Genomic DNA, 23,469 nt, shown 5'->3' with positions numbered 1-23,469 from the left:
GCAGTTACTGGTGGGGACGGCCCCTCTCTGGCTCTGCAGCCCTCGCTGAGTTCCTTTGCTCCTCGGCCTGTTTCCTCATCTGTAAATCAGGAACATGAGAGCGTCCACCTCACAGGTTCATTGTGGAGAGTAAGCACGTCAGTACGCGGATGGGCCTCAGAGACATGCCAGTGTAGCGGGAGTGCTCTGTAGATATTAGGCAGTCAGTGCCGCCCCCCCGGGGCGTCACCAGCCTCACCAGTGTCCTGTTCCCGACGTGGGAGCTTTGAAGAGCAGGGTGTAATCACTAGGGGGCTGTCTTCTACAGCCAGAAGACAAGTGTTTGGATTCTTAGACTATAGAAGGCCAGTTTTTTAAAACTTCATGATTTGAAACCATAAATTCAATATGCTTTTCTGTCTTGATTTAGTGGACTTTTTAATTCCTGTGCCAAGTGATGATTAAAAAAGATAAGATTAAAAGATATAAAAGAGGGCTTCTACCAAAATCTGAACTGTTTGCTCTGTTGTCTATCTGGAAAGTTCCTTCAGAAAAAGCAGCATATGTGCTTTTCAGCATATGTGCTTTGAGAATTAACGTGTTGTTAAGTAAACTATATTAATGAACCATTTTACGAAAGTCCTGAAAATGTACTCCTATTTACCTAGCTGTAGAGAGGTGAGGTTTGCAAGAAGTAATTTGGAAAGGACATCCTTAGAATGCTCATATGTCTTTGAGAAAGAAGCTAAATAGCAAGCATGTTTAATAATGTGGATTAATTTTAGGTGCTTGAAGTTATAACTTTATTCATCTTTACTCCTAATAAACAACGGCCACTAGACTGTTACTCAAGTAATACAAGTTACTATAAAAAACTATTCCGACAGTTTAGCCCATAGTGTTTTAAAATTCTTGGTCTCTCATAAAACACTGAGAAATGAGCCATCAATCTGGTATTGATACAGCACAGCGTAAAGATAGCATTTAACCTTATCAGTTGTTTGTAAAACAATCTGATCATCTCCAGGGACTTAAGTAGTGAAGAAGGCATATAATCCCTTTCCCATTAAAAAAGAACTTTAAAACGTCATGGAGCCAGGGAGCCCAACATACCACTCTGCTTCTTAGAGAAAGGTTTCTTCGTGGCAAATTTGGGGTCACATTGTCCTATTTGTGGGTTCCCCTGGTCCTTGTGCTCACGTCCCTCTCTCTGTTTTCAGTGACTTAGCCCTGAGGAACTGTTTCCTTACCTCGGATCTAAATGTGAAAGTGGGAGACTATGGGATAGGACTCAGCAGGTACAAGGTAAGCCAAGGTTTAAAGATGCACTCCTGAAGCTGATCTGATTTCATAGTCACAAGGTGGTCATATCACAGATGCCACCCTGTTTGTCGAAGGAGGGTAAGAGTCTTGGTTACTTTTCTGGGGAGAGGTTTGTTCCTTTTAATGGTGGTGTTGGCTTCTGGCATGTGGTTTGTCTGAGTGAGTGGCTCTGTGCTGAGGTTTTGTGACAGCGTTCCAAAGACTTTCTATAAAAAGACTTCTACACAGTGTCATGGATATAATTTGATGGTGCATAATAAATTTTAGCATGAACCCAGGGGCAATAAATCATGACCACTTATATCAAAAAATGTACAATGCATGTCATATCAATATTTCTCCAATAAAATCTTGGCCCAGATTGAATAAGCTTGGAATTTAGATTTTTAAACTCGGCCATAAATATATCTCCAAAGAAAATAAGGAGTAGTTGAGGTTTTCACTTGTTTTTGTGTAGCCCAACTGCATGAGGTACCGGGACATGAGACAGAGAATGTGACTGCTCCGGTCCCACACCATCAGCAGCGACACGAGGGTCGTATCTGTTCTGTCTTACAGGGCTCTCATGAGGACCCCAGGCTCATGTTTTCATAGTATTTTGTAACCATAGTGCATTATGCAAAAATGATGTTGGTTATTGTTTACACAGCACCTCTAATGCCTTGAGCCCTTGTTTCTACCAGGTACCAGGAGGTAGTCGCTGGCATTATCTCATTTCATCCTCACTGTAAAGTTCACAGATGCACAAAAAGGCTTCACATATCTGTTGCTTGCCCAGAGTCAGGCAGCCCGCTGACGCATGGTTGAGCCCGGACTTGTGGCCCAGTCTGTGTCATTCTCAAAGTCCGTGCTTGTGTTCAGTAACCAGGGGCACAAGGCCTGGCATGTTTTACAAGCAGTTTTGCCCAGAGCCTGTGTTCTGTGTGTCAGACATGGCGTACCTTCCGTTTCCAGGAAGGATGACTGAGCGAGCATCCGTGGCACTGAGAGCAGCTCGTGGAGCCTGGGGGCTTCAGAGAAGAACCTCCCCCCTCTCCTCGAAAAATCTCTCTTCAAGCCCACTTCTTTTTCTGATATGTCTTTTGGTTTGAGTATGTGTTTTTTTGAGAATGACCTGGTATTAAATCATTGACTTCACTAAAAAGCACAATAGAATTAAAAATTCTATATGCTTTCTAATAAAACAGGAGGATTATATTGAAACAGATGATAAAAAAATTTTCCCTCTGCGATGGACTGCTCCAGAACTAGTAACCAGCTTTCAAGACAGACTACTAACTGCAGATCAGACGAAGTATAGTAATATCTGGTATGTATTGATTTACCATTCTGTTTGACTTTTGTGTAGCAAAGCCTAACTTCTTTCTCCTTGAGTACTTAAGGAAAAATAATTGAATAAGAGGCAGGAACATAGGAATGCCTGATGGTGTGAAAAAGGCAGTTTATTGGCATCCTAGCAATTACCATAACTGTGATTATATCTTTAACTTTTCTCTTACCCATTCAGCAGTAATAAGGTTGATAAAAGCAGGAACCTGGTCTGTTTTCTGTGTTGCCTCTAGGGCCTACTGTATAATAGATATTTTAAATATTTATTGAAATGATGAACAAACAAAAGTTTGGACTAATAGGTAATACTGTGATTTATAGATCAGTTTAATGGAAGTTGAAAAAAAAAATGTGTCTACATCTTTAACTAACAATTTCTGTTACAGGTTCCCTAATTTATATATATATATTTTGGGTGCTATTATTCTGCCTTTTCTATTTTCTTTTCCTCTTCCTGCCCTCATTTGGATTTTTTTTAAACTTCTTTTTCCTGTAGTTTGGGAGCTGTATACTTTAGTCCTACACTTTTATTAAAAGCTACCCTAGAAGTTATAACATGTGCATTCCACTTATTTTAGCCTAGTATTAGTTCATGTCTTGGGCCTCTCTCTGAACAATGCAAGGACCTTAGGACACTTTAACATTCTTTAACTTGGTTTAACTCTACACTCCCCCCCCCCCCACATGCGTGCACACACACACGCACACAATATATGTTGTTGGGTATTTTTCTTTCTTTTACCCTCACAAGATGTTATTGGTGTTGTTGTTTTTAGCATTTTTTTGTTGTTGTTGTTTAGGTTTATCCATGTAATCAAATCCCTTTGCTCTTTGTTCTTTTTCTTTTTTCTTTTTCTTTTAAATGTCATTCTATCTGGGGTCATTTGCCCTTTATCTGAAGTATGCCCTTCAGAACTTCCCATAGTGAGGGCCTAGTGGTAACAGACCCTCAGTTTTTGTACATCTGAACAAACCTTTATTTCGTCCTCATTTTTGAAATATATTTTTACTTGATGACAGTTACTTTCTCTCAGCATATTGAAGAGATCATTCTACTGTCTTCTGGCTTCCATTGTTGCTATTGAGAAGTCAGCTGTAAGTCTACCTAAGCTCTTTGAAGGTAATGTGACTTTTTCCTCTCTGGCTGCTTTTAAATCCTTCTCTCTGTCTTTGGTTTTTGTAGTTTCACTCTGATGTGTATGGGTGTGGATTTCTTCTGTTTTTTTCTGCTTGGGATTTATTTGGCTTTTCCAAATCTGTAGATTGGTGGTGTCCTCAGCCCTTACCCTTCAAGTACTGCCCTGCTCCATTTCTGTCCTTCGGGAAGTCTGATGAGACATGTGTTGCTGCCTTCCTGCTCGGCCTTCTGTCTCTTAATCTCTCCTCTGTATATTCTGTCTCTCTGATGCTCTGTGCCACACACAAGATAATTTTCAAGACCTGTGCTCTAGCTGCTCATTTTTCTCTTTTTAAAATTCTCTCTTCAACTGTGTCTATTCTTCTGTTAAATCTGTGTACTAAGTTTTATAGTTCAGCTATTGACTTTTCAGTTTTAGGAAGTTGATTTGATTTTTTTAAAACCTGTCCCAGTGTTTTTAACAATTGGATTATGATCCATATCAGATAATTCCAGTATCTGAAGTCTTTGTAGATTTGGTCTTGCTGGTTCTTGGTGCTGCTTTGTTTCTTGGGGTGAGGATCTTAGAAACCTAGAAATTAAAAAAAAATTTTTTTGTGTGTGCTTATTTATTTGTGAGAGACAGAAACAGAGCATGAGATGGGGAGGGTCAGAGAGAGAGGGAGACACAGAATCCAAAGCGGGCTCCAGGCTCCAAACTGTCAGCACAGAGCCCAGTGTTGGGCTCGAACCCATGAACCGTGAGATCATGACCTGAGCTGAAGTTGGACACTTCACCGATGGAGCCACCAGGCGCCCTACTGGAAACCTGGAATCAAGGAGCGTTCCCCCAGAGGGGATCTACACTTACATACTTGTGTTGGATACCGGGGTGTCCTGCTGTGTGAGGGAGCCATGCTACTCCATGGCTTTACATATTCTGCTTAAGGTTTCCTTGATCACTCAGGTGATGAGAATTTGGGCTGCAGATTCAGTCAGGGGCCAGCTCTATAGTTCAGCTTGTTAGGGACCAACCCTCCCTTACACATATGCACTCTCACACACGCACACACATGTAGACTAACTCAGAGCCCCTCAGTGCTGAGTCAGCTTACCTTTCAGGCTCCGGGACGGAGGGAGCAGACTTATTTTTACGGTGAGTCGGTGTCTCTGTGATTTCCTTTACTTTGGGCAGGCCCAGGGCTTCGGCCTGTTTATCACCCCCACCACGCCCATTGAGCCCTGTATCCAAGACCACAAAAGCCCAAGTTCTGTGCTTCAGCAAATGCACCAGCTCAAAGGAGGTTCTATTTTTTTTGTTAATGTTTGTTTATTTTTTAGAGAGAGAAGGAGACAGAGCATGAGTGGGGGAGGAGCAGAGAGAGAGGGAGACATAGAATCTGAGGCAGGCTCTAGGCTCTGAGCTGACAGCACAAAGCCCGAGGCAGGGCTTGAACCCACAGACCATGAGATCATGACCTGAGCCGAAGTCGGATGCTTAACCAACTGAGCCACCCAAGCTCCCCTCTATTTTTTTAACTTTATTTACATATTTTGGGGAGGGGAGGGGCGGGGGGGATGGGGAGAATATCAAGTGCTGACAGCATGGAGCCAGACATGGGGCTCAGTCCCACAAACCATGAGATCATGACCTGGGCCAAAATCGAGGGTCAAACACCCACCTGACTTATCCACTCAGGCACCCCTCTAAGGTGGTTTTAGTATTCTCTTTAGCTCTTCAAGTTCTGGAGTTTTTCTTGGTAATTCCATGCTATCTTATCCCATTTTTGAGGTCTTTAAAAAGTTAATTTTAATGTTTCATCCAAATTTGCACTGTGCCTAGCAGGGTGTTTAACCTGAAAGCTTAGCCCGTGTTCTCAGATGCAGAGCCCACCCCTTGTTTCTGACACTGTGAGAAGTCTCTAGTGGTAGGGCTGGCAGTAGTGCCAAGGCCAGCCTGCAGCAGGGGCCACGCTGCCCTGGGCGGGGGGTGAACGAGAGGGACCTTTCAGAGAGTTTGCTGGAAGAGGGGATGAGACCTACAGGACGTTTTTCTCCCCAGAAGAGGCCAGTGGTACTCAAGGAGGCAAGAGCCAGTTCAAGATGAAGGATTCAGTAGCTGGCGGTGCGAGGCAGTAACTGATGGCCATTGTCCTGGAGGAGAGCACACAGCGAGGCACAGAGAGCTCCGGGGCAGAGAGGGACCTGGCTGAGGAGACACCTTTCATCCTCTCTCTGGCCTCTTTGAGATGAGAAAGGGAGATGGAAAGATGTTACAGGTGGGGGTGGGGAGTTGAGAAAGCTCATGCGTCATGTTTTCTGAAGAATAGGGTGAGCTGGGGGCTGGTGAGGGGTTTCGTTGGGGTCTTGGGAGAGGAAGAGGGAGTTTTAAATCAGGAATTTGGAGAATTGAGACAGGTAGGTTTATGTGCCCAAGGTCACATGAAGCATAGCAGGGATAACACTCCTTTTGCCATTGACCATACACTACCTTTGGGTTTCATGTGAATTTTGTATTTTCGTCAGTTAAATTGTAGACTCCATAAAGTCACTGATAGTGTCTTAAACTTCTTTTGTATCCAGAACGACCCTCTGCCTCTGGCAAGTCTGTGCCTGGGAGGAAGTGTATTTTACTCTTGAATTGAGTTGTGAGATTTGGGTCTATTTTGTTCCCTCATAGAAGTGGTCTCTCAACTTAGATTCTGAATATGCTGATTTCTTTCACTGATTTGTGAAGTTAGCATAGAGAAATTAACTCATAAGTTATATTGTACTACATAATGTCAAATAATAAACGTATTTATTCAGTGCAGTTTATTATTCAAACAAACATTCTGGAGGCATCAATCCAAGTCATGTAAACCATCAAGACCCAAAGCTGGCTGGATGTCAGAATCACTAGGGAACTTTTTTTTTAAGTTTATTTATTTATTTTGAGAGAAAGGAAAAACGTGAGTGAGGGAAGGGCAGAGAGAAAGAGAGAGAATCCCAAGCAGGTTCTGCACTGTCAGTGCAGAGCCTGGTGTGGGGCTTGAACTGACAAACCATGAGATCATGACCTGAGCTGAAGTCAGATGCTTGACTGCTTAACTGACTGAGCCACCCAGGCGCCCCTTTAAATGCAATTTCCTAGGCTACACATATATTATCATCTGAGTCCATGGAGGTGGGTGGGTCCTGAGGACCTGTGTGTTCCCAGGCCATACAGATAGTCAGCAGGTCTGGGAGCCACCGCAGTGACAGGAGGTGCTGCTGCACGGCCCAGGGCAGTAGTGCTGGGTGGAGACGCAGAGACTGCTTGGAGGAGGCGGACAGTAAGTGTATGTCTCACGGGGCCTCAGAGGCTGGTGTCCATGGCGACAGACGACTCGGCGTGAGGGAGAGGGATGGGTACCAGGAAGGGGCACTGCCTTTGCCCATGGTCACAGCTGCGTAGCTGGAGTCATGGGGAGCTGGTAGAATGGTGGGAAGGGGTTCCTCATAACAGCAACAAAACCCAACTGTTCACTTCTGTCGCGAATGGGATCAGCCTTTCCACCTCAGGATAACTACCTTGTATCTCACCATTTTACTGAACTCTTAAATCATTCTAAAGATCTTTCAAAAAAATTTGTTGAGTTTCAAAGTTGACAGTTACATTAGCTCTTCTGTATAATTATGCCTGTTATCTGCTTAATTTTTTCTTTTTTGTGTTGGCCAAACCCTCCAGAGTACTCAGTAGCAAATGTGAGGAGGCGTGCTTATCCTCATCGTATTGAAGATGCCTTTTAAAAAAATCGTGTTAAAGAGATCTTTAATAACCTTTTTGCTGCACGCCTTGTTCTTAAAGTCATGAGTGAGTGTGCAAATAAAAATGTGAACATTAAAGATTCGACACCTATCTACAGGGAGGAAGAAATGACCATTTTCTTCTTTCCACAGGTCCCTGGGTGTGACACTTTGGGAGCTCTTTGATAATGCTGCTCAGCCTTATTCCAACCTCTCCAACTTAGATGTTCTCAATCAGGTCATTCGAGAGAGAGACACAAAACTCCCTAAGCCCCAGCTGGAGCAGCCGTATTCTGACAGATGGTGGGTAACTCCACTTTCCATGTCGTCTTCAGAGACAAGGAGACCTTCTATCTGTGGGTGTTAGTTGTATATTCCCCGTGTTATGTATGTATGTATGTATTTATTTATATTCTTTTTTTTTTTTAATTATATTAGGAAGTACCAGTGGAGGAAGTAGGAGTGGGGGAGAGAGGGAATGAATATGAATCTTAAGCTCCTTTCATCGAGGAGCCTGATACAGGCTCGATCCCACAACCTTGGGATCATGACCTGAGCCAAAACCAAGAGTTGGACTCTCAACCTACCAAGTCACCCGGGCGCCCCAGTATATTGCCTATTTTTACACAATAAATGTTGTGAAAAGCCAAGATTTGTGTATTATTGACAACTGATTTTAGAATTAACATATATTTTTCTATTTTAATGTTATTTTTGGAAAAAAAATATGTACAGCAGGTAGGAATTTCTGTATTCTGTGCAATAAGAAAAAATATGAAGTCTGAACCATTAGAAAAGTCCATGTTAAGGGAATCTCCTATTGTGGCATTGTTGTAAAATGAAGCTATTTTGTGGTTGCCTGGGTGGCTCAGTCAGTTGAGCATCTAACTTCAGCTCAGGTCATGATCTCGCACTTCGTGAGTTTGAGCCCCATGTTGTCAGCTGTGCTGACAGCTCAGAGCCTGGAGCCTGCTTCGGATTCTGTGTCTCCCTCTCTTTCTGCCCCTCCCCAACTCACAGTCTATCTCTCTCAAAAATAAACTTTAAAAAAAAAATGAGGCTATTTTTGTAAGTGCTACCTAATATGTGAGAAAAGAGCATAGGAAGGATGATATTTAAATTGTCAGTGGAAGCTAATTTGCATAGTGTATGTTGATATTTGCAAGACATACTTACTTCTTATGAGTCTTCAGACCACTTCTTACTCGAATTGCAGTCAGGATCATGTTCACCTCTTTCTAAGCCTCTGTCTACACCACTACCTGCCCATGGGCATTGCCTGTGAAGCGTGGCAAGCCCATGCACTCCAGCATTGCTCAGCTCCCCACGCTGCTGGGATGGTCTCACTCAGAACAACTTGACACACAGTGTCTACAGTTAATACCTGGAAGTCGTCTTTGTCTTCCCTTTTGTTCATGGCTATATCGTAAGAAGTAGGCTCTGTTCAGCCAACCCTTCGAAGACCCAGCTCCTGCTTGCTCTCTTCTTTCGACTTCATTTTCTCCGGTTTCCCTCCACTTTGAGCCACTTTTATGATCTAAGGAAACCATGTGTTACATAAGATTGTAGTTCCTTTTTATCAGGGGGAAGAGTTAGAGATCAGTTACATTTGTCTCTGAGTTCTTACAAAATATAGTGAGTAAACCTAAAAATGTGAGACAAGTGCATTCCTTACTACACAGAACACTGGTGCCCAGTTTTTAAAGAGGAGATTGTATTCAAACTGCTTCTAAGTTCAGGGGATAAGTTATTGGATAAACACCAGAAGAAAAGTGACAAACCCTGATACTGGGCAATGTCCTGGGAGCACAGATAATTAGTAGGCCCAGTGTTTATATTTCTTCCCCCATAGTCCCTTTACAGTGAGCCGAGCTCCCTTGTGCGGTTGACAGTGATGATAGCATGTAGCATAGACACTTCTGAGGTGCCGAGTTGGCTTCGGAGTCTTTGTGAAGTCTTTTCTTATTTTAAAGTAGTTTACAACTCATCATTCCATTAATTCCCTCTGAATTGTTGCGCAGGTACGAAGTGTTACAGTTCTGCTGGCTGTCCCCAGACAAGAGGCCGGCGGCCGAGGACGTGCACAGATTGCTCACCTACCTGCGGATGCAGAGCCAGAGGGACTCAGAGGTCGACTTTGAGCAGCAGTGGAATGCTCTTAAACCCAATACAAGTAGCAGAGACACTTCAAGTAACGCTGCCTTCCCAATCCTCGATCATTTTGCCAGGGATCGGCTGGGTCGTGAGATGGAGGAAGTCCTCACCGTGACTGAGACCAGCCAGGGCCTGAGCTTTGAGTATGTCTGGGAGGCGGCTAAGCACGACCACTTTGACGGGCGCAGTCGGGGCCCCCCGGACGAAGCCTTGTCCTACACAAGCATCTTCTTTCCAGTCGAGGTTTTTGAGAGTTCACTTTCAGATCCGGGGCCGGGGAAACAAGATGACAGTGGCCAGGATGTGCCCCGTGGGGCCCCCGGAGTGGTTCCAGTTTTTGATGCCCACAACCTTTCTGTGGGAAGTGACTATTACATCCAGTTGGAAGAAAAAAGCGGCAGCAACTTGGAGCTTGATTACCCTCCTGCACTGCTCACAACAGAAATGGATAACCCAGAAAGGACAAGCGAGGAGGCGCCCCAGTTCCTGACACTCAGGAACCTTGAATTAGAGGAGTCCAGCACAGACGAGGATTTCTTCCAAAGCAGTACAGACCCCAAAGATTCCAGTGTACCCGAGGACACACACGTCCCCAGAGGCCCTGAGAGCCCTTTCAACAGTATATTTAGCGATCTTGACAGATCAGAGGACCTGCCCAGTCACCAAAAAATATTTGACTTAATGGAACTAAACGGAGTTCAAACCGACTTGAAGCCGACCCCTTTAAGTTCAAGTCTGGATGACCCCAGGGACTCTATCATAACGTGCCACTTTGAGAAAGAAAAGCCCCGGAAGCTTTTTGACTGTGAGCCTCTTTGCTTATCAGAAACCCTGATGCACCAAGATAATTTTGATCCACTGAATGTTCAAGAGTTGTCAGCCAACTTTTTGTTTCTTCAAGAGAAAAACCTACTAAAAGACTCACTGTCTCACAAAGAACATATAAATGACCTTCAAACAGAACTTAAAAACGCTGGCTTCACCGAAACAGTATTAGAAACTCCACATAGAAACTCTGCAGATGTTGAAGTCCAGTTTGCCGAGAGTAAAGCAGGCTTTCCTCCGCTGCAGGAGAGCCTTGGCGCGAAGGGTGAGGGTACAGACGCAGTGTGCCAGGACAGCGCCGGGGACACCTCACTCCAGCCTTCCCCAGGAGCGCGGGCACCCCCTCCCTCGCTGGAGACAGGAGCGTCTCCCCACTCGCCTCCACACACGCTCCCGAAGCAGGGAGGACCCACATGTTTGGATGCCAGTAGCCACGAAGACGGTCTCTGCCAAGAAATAAATCCAGACTCTGAGACCATCACAGTAGACATTCCTGTGGCAGATGCCAAAACACACGGCGTTGGTGACCCGCCCCGGGACCTGACCCACCAAAGTGAAGAGGCCTTGAGACTGACCAAAAGTGACTCTGCCCTGGCTGATGACATGTTTGCCAAGAAGGTGAGTACAGGAAGTAGCGTTCCAGAATTGAAACAGAACTTAGACAATCAGCCCCTCTCAGAAGACCGTCACAGCGATTGTGTGCTGGAAAAGACCTTGGAAGGTGTGGACACTCTGAGTGAGCTGCACTGTAAAGATGCTACACAGGAGGGGGGCCTGGGGTCCGCCCTCTCCTCAGACTCGACCAGTCAAGACAGCCTTTTAGAAGACAGCTTGTCAACACCCATTCTGGCCTCAGAGCAGTCTATGGAGACCCCTGACTCTCTGGATTCAGTGGATGTCCATGAAGTTTTATTGGGTTCCCTAGGCTCTCACACTCCCCAGAAACTCGTGCCCCCCGATAAGCCTGCAGACAGTGGCTACGAGACAGAGAACTTGGAGTCCCCTGAATGGACTCTGCACCCCGCCCCCGACGGCACCTCAGCCACAGAGGCAGCCACGGCGGGCGATGGCAGCCGTGGCACTCCCCCCCCCAACCCGGTCATCGTCATCTCTGACGCAGCTGACAGCCACAGAGGCACCGAGGTGGCCCCGCAGACTTTCGCTCCTGGCTCTCAGAGCTCGTACCGAGACTCCGCTTACTTCTCAGATAATGACTCTGAGCCTGATAAGAAGTCCGAGGGGGTCCCGGGGCCCTCAGCCTCGGACTCGGTAGTGGTAACGGACCAGCCACTGCCTGAGCCCATCGTGCCAGAGCACAGCCCTGGCGCCACTGACAGTTGCCTGGAAACCAGACCCAGCCAGCCAGACCAAAGTTGTCAACCTGCTTCCCACAGCCCCGGTCACCTGGAGTCCGGAGAGATGTCGGAACCGGCACCATGTGACATTTCCCAACAGACGCCGCCTACTGAAGACGAGGCCGGCAGTCCCTTGAGTTTGGGGAACTCTGAGCTGAGCAGCAGCGAGGACTTTGAGGCACCGGAGGAGCGCCCCTGCACACTCACTTCCACTGGCACCAACACCAATGAGCTCCTTGCCTTCGCGAGTGCCGCCCTGTGCCCCGGTGGTGCCGCAGAGCCGGTGGCCGAGAAGGCCTCGTGCGGCCACTCCGAGGGCCCCAAGCTCAAGGAGCCAGACATCGAAGGGAAGTACCTGGGGAAACTGGGCGTGTCAGGCATGCTGGACCTCTCTGAGGACGGCATGGACGCAGACGAGGAAGACGAGAACAGCGACGACTCGGACGAAGACCTGCGGGCGTTTCACCTGCACAGCCTGAGCTCTGAGTCGGAGGACGAGACCGAGCACCCCGTGCCCGTGATCCTCAGCAACGAGGACGGGAGGCACCTCCGGAGCCTGCTGAAGCCCGCGGCCGCTGTTGCCCTTGACCAGCTCCCGGACGACTGGAAAAAAGAAAAGAAGGCGGTGACGTTTTTTGATGACGTCACAGTCTATCTGTTTGATCAGGTATCTGTTAACTTCCAAACATTGTCATGTTAGGGAATTCCAAAATGTGTTAGGAAGTGGAGTGTGCTTTGTTTTTATGGTGGCCATTTCGAGGCCACACACTGTTTTAGGATTCCTCAGAAATAGGAATTTGGGGTTGGTTACAGTTCTAAGAATGTGCAGATATGTAGTTGGGACAGGGAAGGTTTATTAAATTAAGGGAAGGAGACCTGGATGCCCTTTCTGTGTCTCTTGGTAGAGTCCTACCGAAGTGAGCTACGCTTTACAGACCAAATTTCCAAAATCCAAAATCTAGCAGTTGGCGGTAGTGGTCAGCACGCAGCTGCAAGCCGGAACAGTCTGTGGCCCGCAGGTAGCCAGGGGGTTGCTGGCCGCCAGTGGTCCCTGTGGATCAGGACCAGGGAGTGGCAGCGGCAGCTTCTGTGGCCCTCCAGCCCTCCTGTGCCTGAGCTCAAACTTCACCCTCTTTAAAGATGAATAGTTGAAGGTTTTCTCCTATCTGTTACTGATTTCTAGTCCAATTCTGTTATGGCCAGAGAGCATGTGTGATATGGTTTCAGCCCCTTTATGATTTATCCTTATTTTTATTTAATTTATTTTTTTAATTATACATCCAAGTTAGTTAGCGTATAATCAGTTCCTTTAAACTTAAAGAGGTTTGGTTTGGAGCCAGGCTACGGTCTGTCTTGGTGAATGTTCCACGTGTACTTGGAGGAACACGCCTGAATGTTAGGTAGAGCTGACTGGTGGGCCGTGTTCAGTTCCTCTGCGCTGCTGCTTTTTCCGCATGCTGGTCGTTCCGTCTGTGGCCAGATAGAGGAGAGAGAGGTGTTGAGGTCTCTCACTGCAATTCTGGATTTGTCTCTCCGTTTGATAGCTTGTCCTTCCTCTGTCTGGTGGCTGTTAGCCACTTGCACATTTAAGATCCTTAAATCTTGTTGACATGACCTCTTACCACGACAGAATGTCCTTCTTCATTTCCCTTGTCTGATACTCATGTAGCCACTCTAGCTTTCTTTTGATTGGCATTTGCATGAGATCTCTTTCTTAAACCTTCGACTTTCAGTCTACATGTATCATTATGTTTGACCTCAGTTCCTTGTGAATAACAAATCTGGTTTTTTTTAATGTTTATTTATTTTTGACAGAGAGAGAGAGAGAGTGCGCGCGAACATGAACAGAGGAGGGCGGGGAGAGAGGGAGACTCAGAATCCGAAGCAGGCTCCAGGCTCTGAGCTGTCAGCACAGAGCCTGACGTGGGGCTCGAATTCACAAACTGTGAGATCATGACCTGAGCCGAAGTCAAACAGTTAACTGACTGAGCCACTCAGGTGCCCCACAAATCAGGTTTTTAAATCTCTTCTGAAAAATCCTGTCTTTTAATTGATGGTTTTAGGCCACTTACATTTAATAAAATTAGTTTCATTTGGATTTGGGCATACCACTTTATTCGTTTCCATTTGTTCTCTTGTTCTTTGTGTTTCTTGCCGCCTTTGTGGTAACTTGGGCATTTTTTTAATATTACCTTTTAATTTATCATCGCATTTTTTACTCTGTATCTTAGTAGTTTTTGTAGCGGTTTGGGGGATTAAAATATGCATATCTAACTTGTCACAATCTATTTAGGATTAGCACTGTGCCATGGCCAGTGGAAAGAAAGCAGAAACCTTACTACTGCTCTCTGGTGTATTCCATGTGCTTACGCTGAAAGCCCCGTCAGTGCTCCGTCTGATGAGTGTTTCCAGTGATCAAATGTATTTTAAGAAACTCAGGAGGAGGCAAATTTGGTTGTTTATCCAGACAGGCCCTACTGTTTCTCTCTTTTTATTTTTGATGTTCCAGGATCCTTCTGGTATCATTTCCCTTCTGTTTGAAGAAGAGGCTTTTTTTTTTTTTTAATCAAATCTACTACTGACAACAAATTATCTGAGTTTCCCTCACTCCTTAAGGATGTTTTCTCTGAATCCACAGTTCAGAGTCGACAGCTCTCTTTTCTCAGTATTATTATGTCTGCTTGCTGTCAGGACATTTTTCTTTACAAATTTTCTTTTTTCTCTTAGCAGTTTGATCATGAGCATGGATTTGCATTTACCCCGTCTCAATTTGCTGAGCATCTTGAATCTCTAGTTTTATGACTTTCACCAAATTTGAGAAGTTTTCAGCCATTATTTCCCCAAATGCTTTCTTTGGCCACGCTCTGGGTCCTCTGGTGCTCCAGGATCAGACTGTTGTGTGTCTGTGGCCTGTTGGCTTTTTCTCCAGGGTCTGTTTTCATCATTGTGCAGACTGAGTCATTTCTATTGATCTTTTTCAGATTCAGTTATTCTTTGTCATCTTGCTGTTGAGTCTATCCAGTGGATTTTTAAGTTCTAGGTAGTGTATTTTTTGTTTTGAAATTTGTACTTGGTTCTTATTTTTATCATCTGTTCTTTTGCCGAGACTTTTCTCCTTTGACCCTGATTTTGAGAACGTTTGCCCTTGCTTATAGGAATGTTTCCATAAAAGTCTCTCAGGCAGTCCCAGCATCTGTGTCACCTTGGTATTGGCATCTGTAAATTGAGTTTTTCCTGATTCTCTGTATGCTGAGCGATTTTTTGACTGTATCCGTAGTGTGTTTATGATTCTGTTCTTGTTCACATTCTAAGAATGCTGATATTTTTGTTCTAGCAGGCATTGACCCATTGGAGTTTAGGTCGTGAGTTCCAGCCACCCTTGTGTGTGCTGGGGGTTCCCTGTTCCCAGCTTTTGCTGTACTGTTCAAACCTGTCCTGTGCACGTGTCCCCCACTGGCCAGGGTGAGTCTTGGCACTGGTCTGGCCTGCGGCTCAGGTCTCCAGGCTTTTGTGCGTCTACCATGCGCAGCTTGGCGGGAAGGTGGGAGCTCATAAACTTGATAGGGTCGTTTTCCTGAGCTCCTCCCTGTCCATGGTGTCCCTGGTACCTTCTGATGTCTTGAACCCCCCCCCCCCTTTTGGTGCTACAGCTAAACATCTGGGGCTTTCGATAGCACGTGGTGCTGCACACTGGATGCCACTGTGTGGACAGAGAGGAAGACAAGCCCCCGGGCTTCTCCTCGCTCTCAGGATCCCAGCTCCCCCATGGGGAGAGGAAGTTCACCTCCCTCAGAATTCTGGATGCCTGCCCCCCAGGATTGCTCGGGGATAGGAAGGCGGAGACGGATGGGGAAGATCTGGAATCCCCTTGTCCGGCGTCAAAAGACCTGCTCAGAACCAGAACCAAAGGGCTTCTGGAACTCTCCTCCACTGCAGTACCCACTGTGGCTCCAGCTGCCGAGGGGGCAGCAGGGTGGGGCGACAGGGCCACTGCCGCTTGCTTTCCAGGGACCCACAGCCGCTCCAGCATGCTGCCGGGTTCCTGAGCTGCTCCGGTGGGGCGGACAGGGCTGTGCAGTCTGTCGCTCCTCCCCTGGGCCCCAGCCCGGCCTGTCAGAGGATGAGCATGTCACGGCCTATCAGCGAGAGGCATGTGCCGGCGGGCTCCTACGAGCCGGCCTATTCTGATGGGAATTTCTCTTTGGCTTTTCAGGAGACCCCAACCAAAGAGCTGGGGCACTGTGGAGGAGATGCCCACGGCCCCGAGCTGAGCAGCGCAGCCCCGTCTTCACGTTCTCCCTACCTGAGCAGGTGCATAAATTCCGAAAGCTCAACTGATGAAGAAGGTATTTCCCTTTGTTGACGGGTTTAAACAGAAACTAAAAGATAGTACATTGTGAATAAGGAAACTTTGGTGGAGGGTGACATCACGTACTGGTTTAAATGACACTGCCAGGCCACCTGGGGAGCAGCCCTGCCACCTGTCGGCCCAAGTCAGTGTCGGTTGATGTGCACCCCACGCTTGTGTTTGCCCTCTGCGCTCTGCTCGGAGGGCAGCTCAGAGAAGGACCGGTCGGTTTGTGTTTGTCGCGCTTGTAGGCGGGGGCTTTGAGTGGGACGACGACTTCTCCCCAGACCCTTTTACGGCGAAGACGGCGAGTGACCTCCTTAGCTCCAGGCCTTCTCTTCAGACGTCCAAGTGCTTCTCGCCGCCTCCGCCGCCCCGGGGCGCGGGGCAGAGCTGGCCTCACAGCCCGCCGTGCTCCCGGTTCTCCATCTCGCCCGCCAACATCGCCAGCTTTGCCCTCACTCACCTTACCGACTCAGACATCGAGCAAGGAGGTGAGAGCAGGGCCGTGTGACCAGCAGGGCCGGCGTCAGCCTGCACGGCCCTCCCTGCTGGCCTTGAGTGCTTGCTGATCTGGTGCTTTCCTGGTGTGTGCAGAGTAGATTATTAAAAAAAATCCCTCACAAATCTCTCACAGTCCAAGAGCGTGCTCTCGGGGTCACAGTCCCCACCTGCAGGGCTCTGTCATTCCACAGGCTGAGGGCCACTTGGGGTGTCGCTTTGCTGCCCCTGTTGGGCTGGGTGGCCCGGGGTGACCACCTAGCCACAGGTCCCCAAACTTGTCCAGGGTGTCTGCCACCTTCTTTTCTCCTCTTTTCCCCTTTTGGCCACAACCTCGCCTGCTCCCCCTCCCCCCTCCTTCCTGCAGAGAGAAGCTGCTTTTCAGAAAGCATTCCCTCTTCGGAATACTTGGCCCCAGATTTTGGGACTGAGCCCAGATGTGCTCTGGTCCTTCGCTGGGAGTATTGATTTTGCCATTAAGTCTCCGTCTTGTGTGATAGCAGAGGCCACGGTGTGAAGTCACGGGCAGGGCACATTTGAAGTGGTATTATCTGACCATACGGATCCTTTTTTTGCCATGACTAGATTGGGGGGTGAATGTTAATAGGTACATTTTTTTCGATTTTGAAATTCAAACTTCAGATAACTACCATGAACCATAAAGAGCTTGTGTTTGTGTTTGTGCTCTGTTTAATTGTGCCGATTAGATAACACCCATTTGCCTAGCGATCCGCCAGAGATCAGAGCCGATTTTCTCCTGCGCCCTAAGCGTGGACACTGAGCTGCGTGTGAGCGGAGCAGATGTGTGCGCAAGAGTGTGCGAGTGTGCGAGAGCCTGGCAGGTGCCGCTGCCGAGGGAGGAACGGCGGCGCTGGAGCAGGTGGCGGGCAGCCGCGCTCCCGGCTTCAGTTCCTCTTTCTGCGGCACAGCTCAGGTGCCATCCGGGCTATTTTTATCTGGGACGGTCACTGCCCAAACCCAGCTTTGCTTGTCTCTCCTAAACAGGCAGCAGCGAAGATGGAGAAAAGGATTAGGCGGAGCCCAAGGCGCTCAGGTCCCAGGCTGCTCCTGGGGCGGCATTCCTGCACTGCAGCCCGGCAGCGCAATCCCCTCGCCCGTCGGCTGCAGTGGACCCGGCCCAGGAGAGAGACTCGGAGGCCCCGGACGGAACCGCGCTGGCTTTGCACCCGAGCTGGGAAGCCCGGCTGGGAGGCCGCCCACCCCGTCCTTGGGGGTGCTGCCCCTGCTCTGGGGCGGGAACTGTAGGCTGGGGCGTGTCCGTGTCCCGGCAGGGGGTGGTGTGTCCTCTGTGGCCTAGGCACCCCTGCTGTGCACGAGGGCCCGGGGGGAGGGCACCGGGATTGGGCGCCAGTGAGTGAGCCATATTTATTACTTGTAAAGAAGTCACTACTTGCTTTCTGTAATTGCACTGTGGATAGATGTTCTAAGAGTACCTGATACTGTACAGAATCTTAAATTATTCAAGGAAAATAAGGCAGGTCAAGCTGGTGCTACCCACTAGTTTGATTTTTTCTGTTTTATAGTTTGTGCCCTGCATGGTACTTGTAAAGCTTAAATATTTTGAGTGTTCTGCTGTCCAGAACTGTTGGAAATTGTACATATGGTACTTTTTTGTACATGATAAATGATCCCGAATGTTAGTGGTTTTTTTTGTTCTTACAGGAAATATTTTTGATGAGTCCAAAAAGACTGCTTTGTTCTGTTGATTGAATGAAACACACATTTGTCTCTTTCTATAGCGCAGGTTCCCAGTAGCAAGGGAGGCTTCTCAGAGGCGCTGAGGGGTCCGCAGCCCCTCCGTGTGCTTCTCCCACCCCACCCCGCTCCCCAGTTTTGTAAACCCTTTCGGTAAAACTCGACAGGCAGTTCACCCTGAGACTCAGCCGTGGGGTGAGGTCCAGGTCTCCTGCCCCCCGTGTGCCCCCCGGTCCCCCCACTGCCCACTCGCTCCTTGCTGTGTGGGAGCGCGGGCTGCGGTGGCTCCAGGCTCCTTGTACACGGTCTGGAGCGCTGAGGAGGAGCTGCGCACGCAGGGCCCTCGTTTGCCAGGGCAGTTTGAGTTCCTGCTGTTTGTACACATCAGGTGTTGAACTTTTAAGTCACCTGTAGATCTGGGTGTCCCCTCAAGAACCGCCCTGCATCATGGATGGGCATGGCCGGTCTCCGTCACCAGGGAGATAACACTACATCCTGAAGCCGGGAAGAGAGACGAGGGACCGTGGTGGAGCCTGTGCAGCCAGCATGTCCTCCCGGTTGGGACCTTGGGCCGCCCCAGATGGCCGTCGCGCCCAGACACGGCCCCGGGCCTCATCTGCACTGACCCTTCCCTCCTGCATTGGCACCTCGTTCTCCCCTCGCCTTGAAAGGGACCGAGCGTGTCGAGCGCGGCCACCCAGTGTTGGCAGGAATCCATGTTCGGGATAAGAAAGCTGACCTCATCCTGCAGTCCGTCAGTTCTGCTTTGACGCCAGGAAGTTTCCAGAGCCTAGAGTGCCATGTGCTGAGGGTGGCGTGGCATGTCCACCACGAAGCCACAGTCTGACCTTGGGCCCTTGGTTCCCATGCACTGGCCCTTCACCCCAATGCTTTCCGGTGCTGATTTGCTTGCCTCACTCCGGTGCCACACAGGTCCACTGGGCTGTGACAGAAGTCTTAGCAGCCCCGGTGCCAGTGCGCGATGCCGTTGTGGGTGGTGGCTGGAGATCGCCATAAAGGATGACCCTGACCATCAATTCTGGCTCACTTCGCTAACTTCTTATACCTAGCAATAACCTTCCTGGGCAAGAACTCAGAATGGAGAGAGAGCCCCCGAGCCTCCGTGTGGTGTGGGTGGGGGAGCGAGGCCAGGAGAGCTGGGCTGTGCTATGCAGACGGAAACCCATCATAGGGCATTAGAAGGTGATTTTGCCAAACTGTCAAACAGAATTTCTTGCTGTGGAGACTTCCTGAGATTCCTGAAGTTTTACGTCTAACTACCAGTCTTTGTGGGGAGATCCACAAGAGCTGATGACTCTACAAGTTTTTTCAAACTCTCAGGAGTTCAGATTTAATGACTAAAATCCAGCAGATCCACAGAATATATAGTCTTCTTATACAATCAGCCCAGATAAATTTATAGGTATTTGGGGGCTGTATCTTTTTCACTATGATTAAGGAGATTTTAACAACCTAATTCCCATTTTAATTTAATTTAGATCTATATTGCTGTCATGATTAATTGCCAAAAGAAAGCATTTTATACACTGAGTTGGGGGTGGGTCTGAGTAGTAAATCTTACTGTGGTGGTGCATGGTGGGGAAGATTTTATATTTACAATACACATGTGAGTTAACATGTTCTTTTGAAATCTCAAGCAATACACAGGAAACCAATTATGTAGATTAAAATTTTGAGCCCATCTTTGAAGTGTCAGCATGTGCTTTTGCTTCCATTCTTTTTGTTTGTTTACGTTGGTTACCAGTAGTGGGTTTTCAGACCAAACTGGTCCTGAGAAGTTATGCAATGAAATAAATCCGTGGAATTCTCTAGATAGTATGTTTGAGGCTTATAACACCTGGTCCACAGTGGTATTTCGGCCTCTTTTGGAGTCTTACAGGTTTTGGTTAGTGTTACTTTGGTGGAGTTTACGTATTTTAAATCCCAGAATAAAAGGAATCTCCCCTTCCTTGCTAAATGTTCATTTGTATTATCAAATGATCATGTCATAAGCCAGAAAAAGAAATGTAAAAAAAGTGCTCCCCAAATCCTTCTGGAACTTGGACCGTGTGTGTGGGTAAGAAGCCGTTCATCTTCATGGTGAAGGAGCTCCACGAAGCTGAATTGAAACAGAGCATCCGTTCTATTTTTAAACGTACAGGTGACTGTTTCTATAGAAATGGGTTTTATCTCCAAAAAGTCTTCGTATATCTTGTTGCCGTAAAAACGCCTTTCAAAACCTCTCCCTTGTATGAATATTTCTGTAGGGTACTTGTAGGGCTAGTGACTTACCGCATGTCTGTCCAGAGGGCCCGAGGCTTGAGGGAGGCAGCTCCCAGCTTTGCCCTACCCAGCCCCCCATCATCTGAGAATTCCACAAGTGAACCCAGTGTTAGGCTCCAAATGTCAGGCTCCGGTGACAGGGGCTTCAGAAGAGTAGCCTTATGGAAGTAGCCTTAAGATAACCCTGGGCCACACAATTACTTCAGATTTCAGTCTCATATACAATCTTCCTGATGGTAATGGGGTCGGCTCGAGTGTCAGCTGTTAACTGCTCTCCAATAAATAAATTCTGAAATGTGCAGACGGTATTGAATTACCAACAATTTGTTGCTGGAATGGCCTGGACATGTCTGAGCTGCTCAGGCTCACATGGACGCAGACAGACCTTCCTGTCGAATTCCGGCCACAGATGAGGACCCCGCGGGGACAGCCCACCCACGCGGCTTCCCTGTCCTGCTTAAACACGGTTGCAAGAGGTTCACGGCAATATAACCGCTAATGAACTTTCAGTTTAAATTGTGTACATTTTTAAATTGTAAGATTTTTACTGTATATTGATGCATAGTGTGATTCAATAAATTGCTTGTAATTTAAAAACTATTTAATATTCAAAATAAATATAGTTATATATTTATAAACTCTGTTGCTGCTTTTATTTCTCATTGTTTTCCACCGTGGGAGGGCCAGGGTGTGTGACCGGGCACTGTCCTGCTGCAGGCCCTTGCAGTGGTGGCCCTGGGACACGCACTGCCCTGCCTCCAGAGATAGTATGCCCTTTTCCGAGAGAACATGAAGATTTGTATAATCACTGGAAAACTGAAGGTGTGTCTGCAATTCAAAAAGCTTTTGTCCTTATTGATGAATTTCAGAAGCCTTTTAATTTGAGATACAGCCTCTAATGAGGTGTAAACCAGGAGGCTAGTCAGCTCAACACTAGCCTTTCTATGCCGGGCGGACCTTGGCCTCCCCCATCTCCCTGTCCACGTTCCCCGCGCCCAGCTGCCCAGATGGCAGGGACAGCCTCCTCCCAAGCAGGCCTGGCCCCAACCACTCAACCAACTCCCTTGAGACCCCCCAGGGAGTGGATGGAGACCTACTAGCACCCCTCTGACGAGTGCAGGAGCTGCACCCACGACCCCTGACCCCTGAACCTGCTGGTCACAAGGGATGGGAGCCCAGGTCCAGGCACGGTCTGCCTGCACTCCAGGTGCACCCCATCAGCCCAGAAGAACCCCTGAAGCCAGAGGCTGCTTTTAACGCTCCTGTAAAAGGGGAGGAAACTGAGGCAGGCAGGCGTTTTAGTAAAGCAGGTGGGTGACGCCGGGTTTAAGCCCAAGCTGACCACTTCTTTCCCCTGGAGACCTCAAAACCGATGTCCTGGTATTTCCTGTGACCCGCAGGCAGCTGCGGGCGGGAGCAGGTGCTGGGTAAGGCAGAGCTCCGCCCACGGGCCCTGGACCTGCGCCCTGCGGAGTGGTGAGCCGAGCTCACGAAGCCCCCCTTCGGGCGCCGCAGGGCCCGCCTGAAACACGGGCCGCTACTCGCTTGAGAAATCAGTGTTAATTGCAAAATGGCTTTTCCGTCAGTTCTTCTGGTTTTGGCTTCTGTTCTAAGCCTTCACCTCAAGGCCAGGTGCGGCGGCCAGGGCGGTCCCGGGGCTTCCCCTCAGCGCCGGCGGGCTCGCAGAGGCCTCAGTCTCCCACTCCGCCAAATGGGCTCTGGGCCGGGACTCCCAGTGGCGGGGAGGCTGCGGCAGCGGGGGAAGTAGGGACGTGGTCCGGTCCCCGCCTCCCTGCCCGCAGGTGCGCCCACGCCCCCTGTCGCCTGGCAGAGACACGCGCACCCGGCCCCGCCCCGGCCCCGCCCCGCAGGTCATTTACATGCGGCCGCGGCTCCGCCCGGGGCGGCTAAAGCGACGTGTCCTTGTCCCCCGTGGGCAGCCCTGGCGCGTGCAGCCGCGGATCTCCAGGTAACTTGGGGTGGAGGATCCGGGTGGGACCGAGGAGAGAGGACCCAAAGGCAGGAGCGGGTGGGGAGGGGGTGTGGGTGGGGGCAGGAATCCTGCCTGGGGTGGGGGTGAGGGGGCATCCATGCGGTAGGACTGGGGACTGTGGCAGGCTCTTGCCACTGTCGACCTTTGACCGCAGACAGCTGCCCCATGTCCACAGCGGTTCTGGCTCCAGTGTCTTCCCTGCACGTGTGACATCTGAGGTCAGTGTGGTGGCTGGGGTGGGGGCCTGTCCGTGAGGGCAGACACAGCAGCCGCAGGCAGACCATGAGCTAGAGTCCCGCCACATCTCTACCTGGTCTGCGAAAAGTGTTAAAGGCCACCTAAACTCCGGAAGCATTCAGGGGGCAGTGAGACCCCGGTGGGGGGACAGAGAAAAGTCTAGGGATCAGTGCCATGTGCAGTTTGGGGGGGCAGGGCACCAGATAGAGAAGTCTGAGGGGTCACCATGAGGTCAGATGGCAATGGGGGAGGGGTTGGCTCAGGGCTCCATGTTTGAATGGGAAGGACCCTAGTGGTCACTGTCATTGGGCCTTGAGGGGGCTGCTGAGGACGGCTGCCCTGAGTGTCCACTGGGCGTCCTAAGCCTGCCTGCTGTATGACCGCAGGGTGGCCTGTGTTCTGGATTTCAGCTCCAAGGGCCTCCCACAGCACCGCCACCCCCCTGGGACAAGCAGCCTGGAGCCATGAAGACCAAGAACCGGCCCCCCAGGCGCCGGGTGCCGGCACAGAACCCTGAGGCTACTGCAGGGGAGCGGACCCC

General features: G+C 48.9%; 2 protein-coding genes and 1 long non-coding RNA gene across 8 annotated transcripts in view; 2 read left to right on the top strand and 1 right to left on the bottom strand.

The window, feature by feature from the left end:
* The window catches only part of LMTK2 (lemur tyrosine kinase 2), a 77,518-nt gene extending 56,182 nt beyond the window's left edge, over positions 1-21,336 (top strand). For all 3 annotated transcript variants that reach the window (XM_029949938.1, XM_029949937.1, XM_029949935.1), the window contains exons 8-14: positions 1,200-1,284; positions 2,490-2,611; positions 7,670-7,819; positions 9,538-12,517; positions 16,064-16,196; positions 16,450-16,692; positions 17,705-21,336. In XM_029949938.1, the coding sequence (XP_029805798.1) occupies positions 1,200-1,284; positions 2,490-2,611; positions 7,670-7,819; positions 9,538-12,517; positions 16,064-16,196; positions 16,450-16,692; positions 17,705-17,733 (3,742 nt within the window). In that variant the 3' untranslated portion in view covers positions 17,734-21,336. The remainder of the gene's footprint in view (positions 1-1,199; positions 1,285-2,489; positions 2,612-7,669; positions 7,820-9,537; positions 12,518-16,063; positions 16,197-16,449; positions 16,693-17,704) is intronic.
* On the bottom strand, positions 21,334-22,446 carry LOC115300274. Its single transcript, XR_003912576.1, has 2 exons — positions 22,320-22,446; positions 21,334-21,526 (listed from the first exon to the last, which is right to left on the bottom strand). It is a non-coding gene; the product is annotated as an uncharacterized LOC115300274 (long non-coding RNA).
* Positions 22,447-22,593: 147 nt separating this feature from the next.
* The window catches only part of BHLHA15 (basic helix-loop-helix family member a15), a 3,866-nt gene continuing 2,990 nt past the window's right edge, over positions 22,594-23,469 (top strand). Inside the window, exons 1-3 of one of the 4 annotated variants that reach the window (XM_029946959.1) lie at positions 22,594-22,667; positions 22,867-22,909; positions 23,339-23,469. The exon at positions 23,339-23,469 is cut by the window's right edge and continues 2,990 nt beyond it. In XM_029946959.1, coding sequence (XP_029802819.1) covers positions 23,393-23,469 — 77 coding nt within the window. In that variant the 5' untranslated portion in view covers positions 22,594-22,667; positions 22,867-22,909; positions 23,339-23,392. Of the gene's footprint in view, positions 22,668-22,845; positions 22,910-23,338 lie in introns of all 4 variants that reach the window. The other 3 variants (XM_029946957.1, XM_029946958.1, XM_029946960.1) reach the window with 3 other exon arrangements.

Source organism: Suricata suricatta, chromosome 8 (assembly GCF_006229205.1).
Source record: "Suricata suricatta isolate VVHF042 chromosome 8, meerkat_22Aug2017_6uvM2_HiC, whole genome shotgun sequence".
Classification (NCBI taxonomy): Eukaryota; Metazoa; Chordata; class Mammalia; order Carnivora; family Herpestidae; genus Suricata; species Suricata suricatta.
Note: the sequence above shows the minus strand (reverse complement) of the source record. Positions and strands in the feature narration are given on the sequence as shown.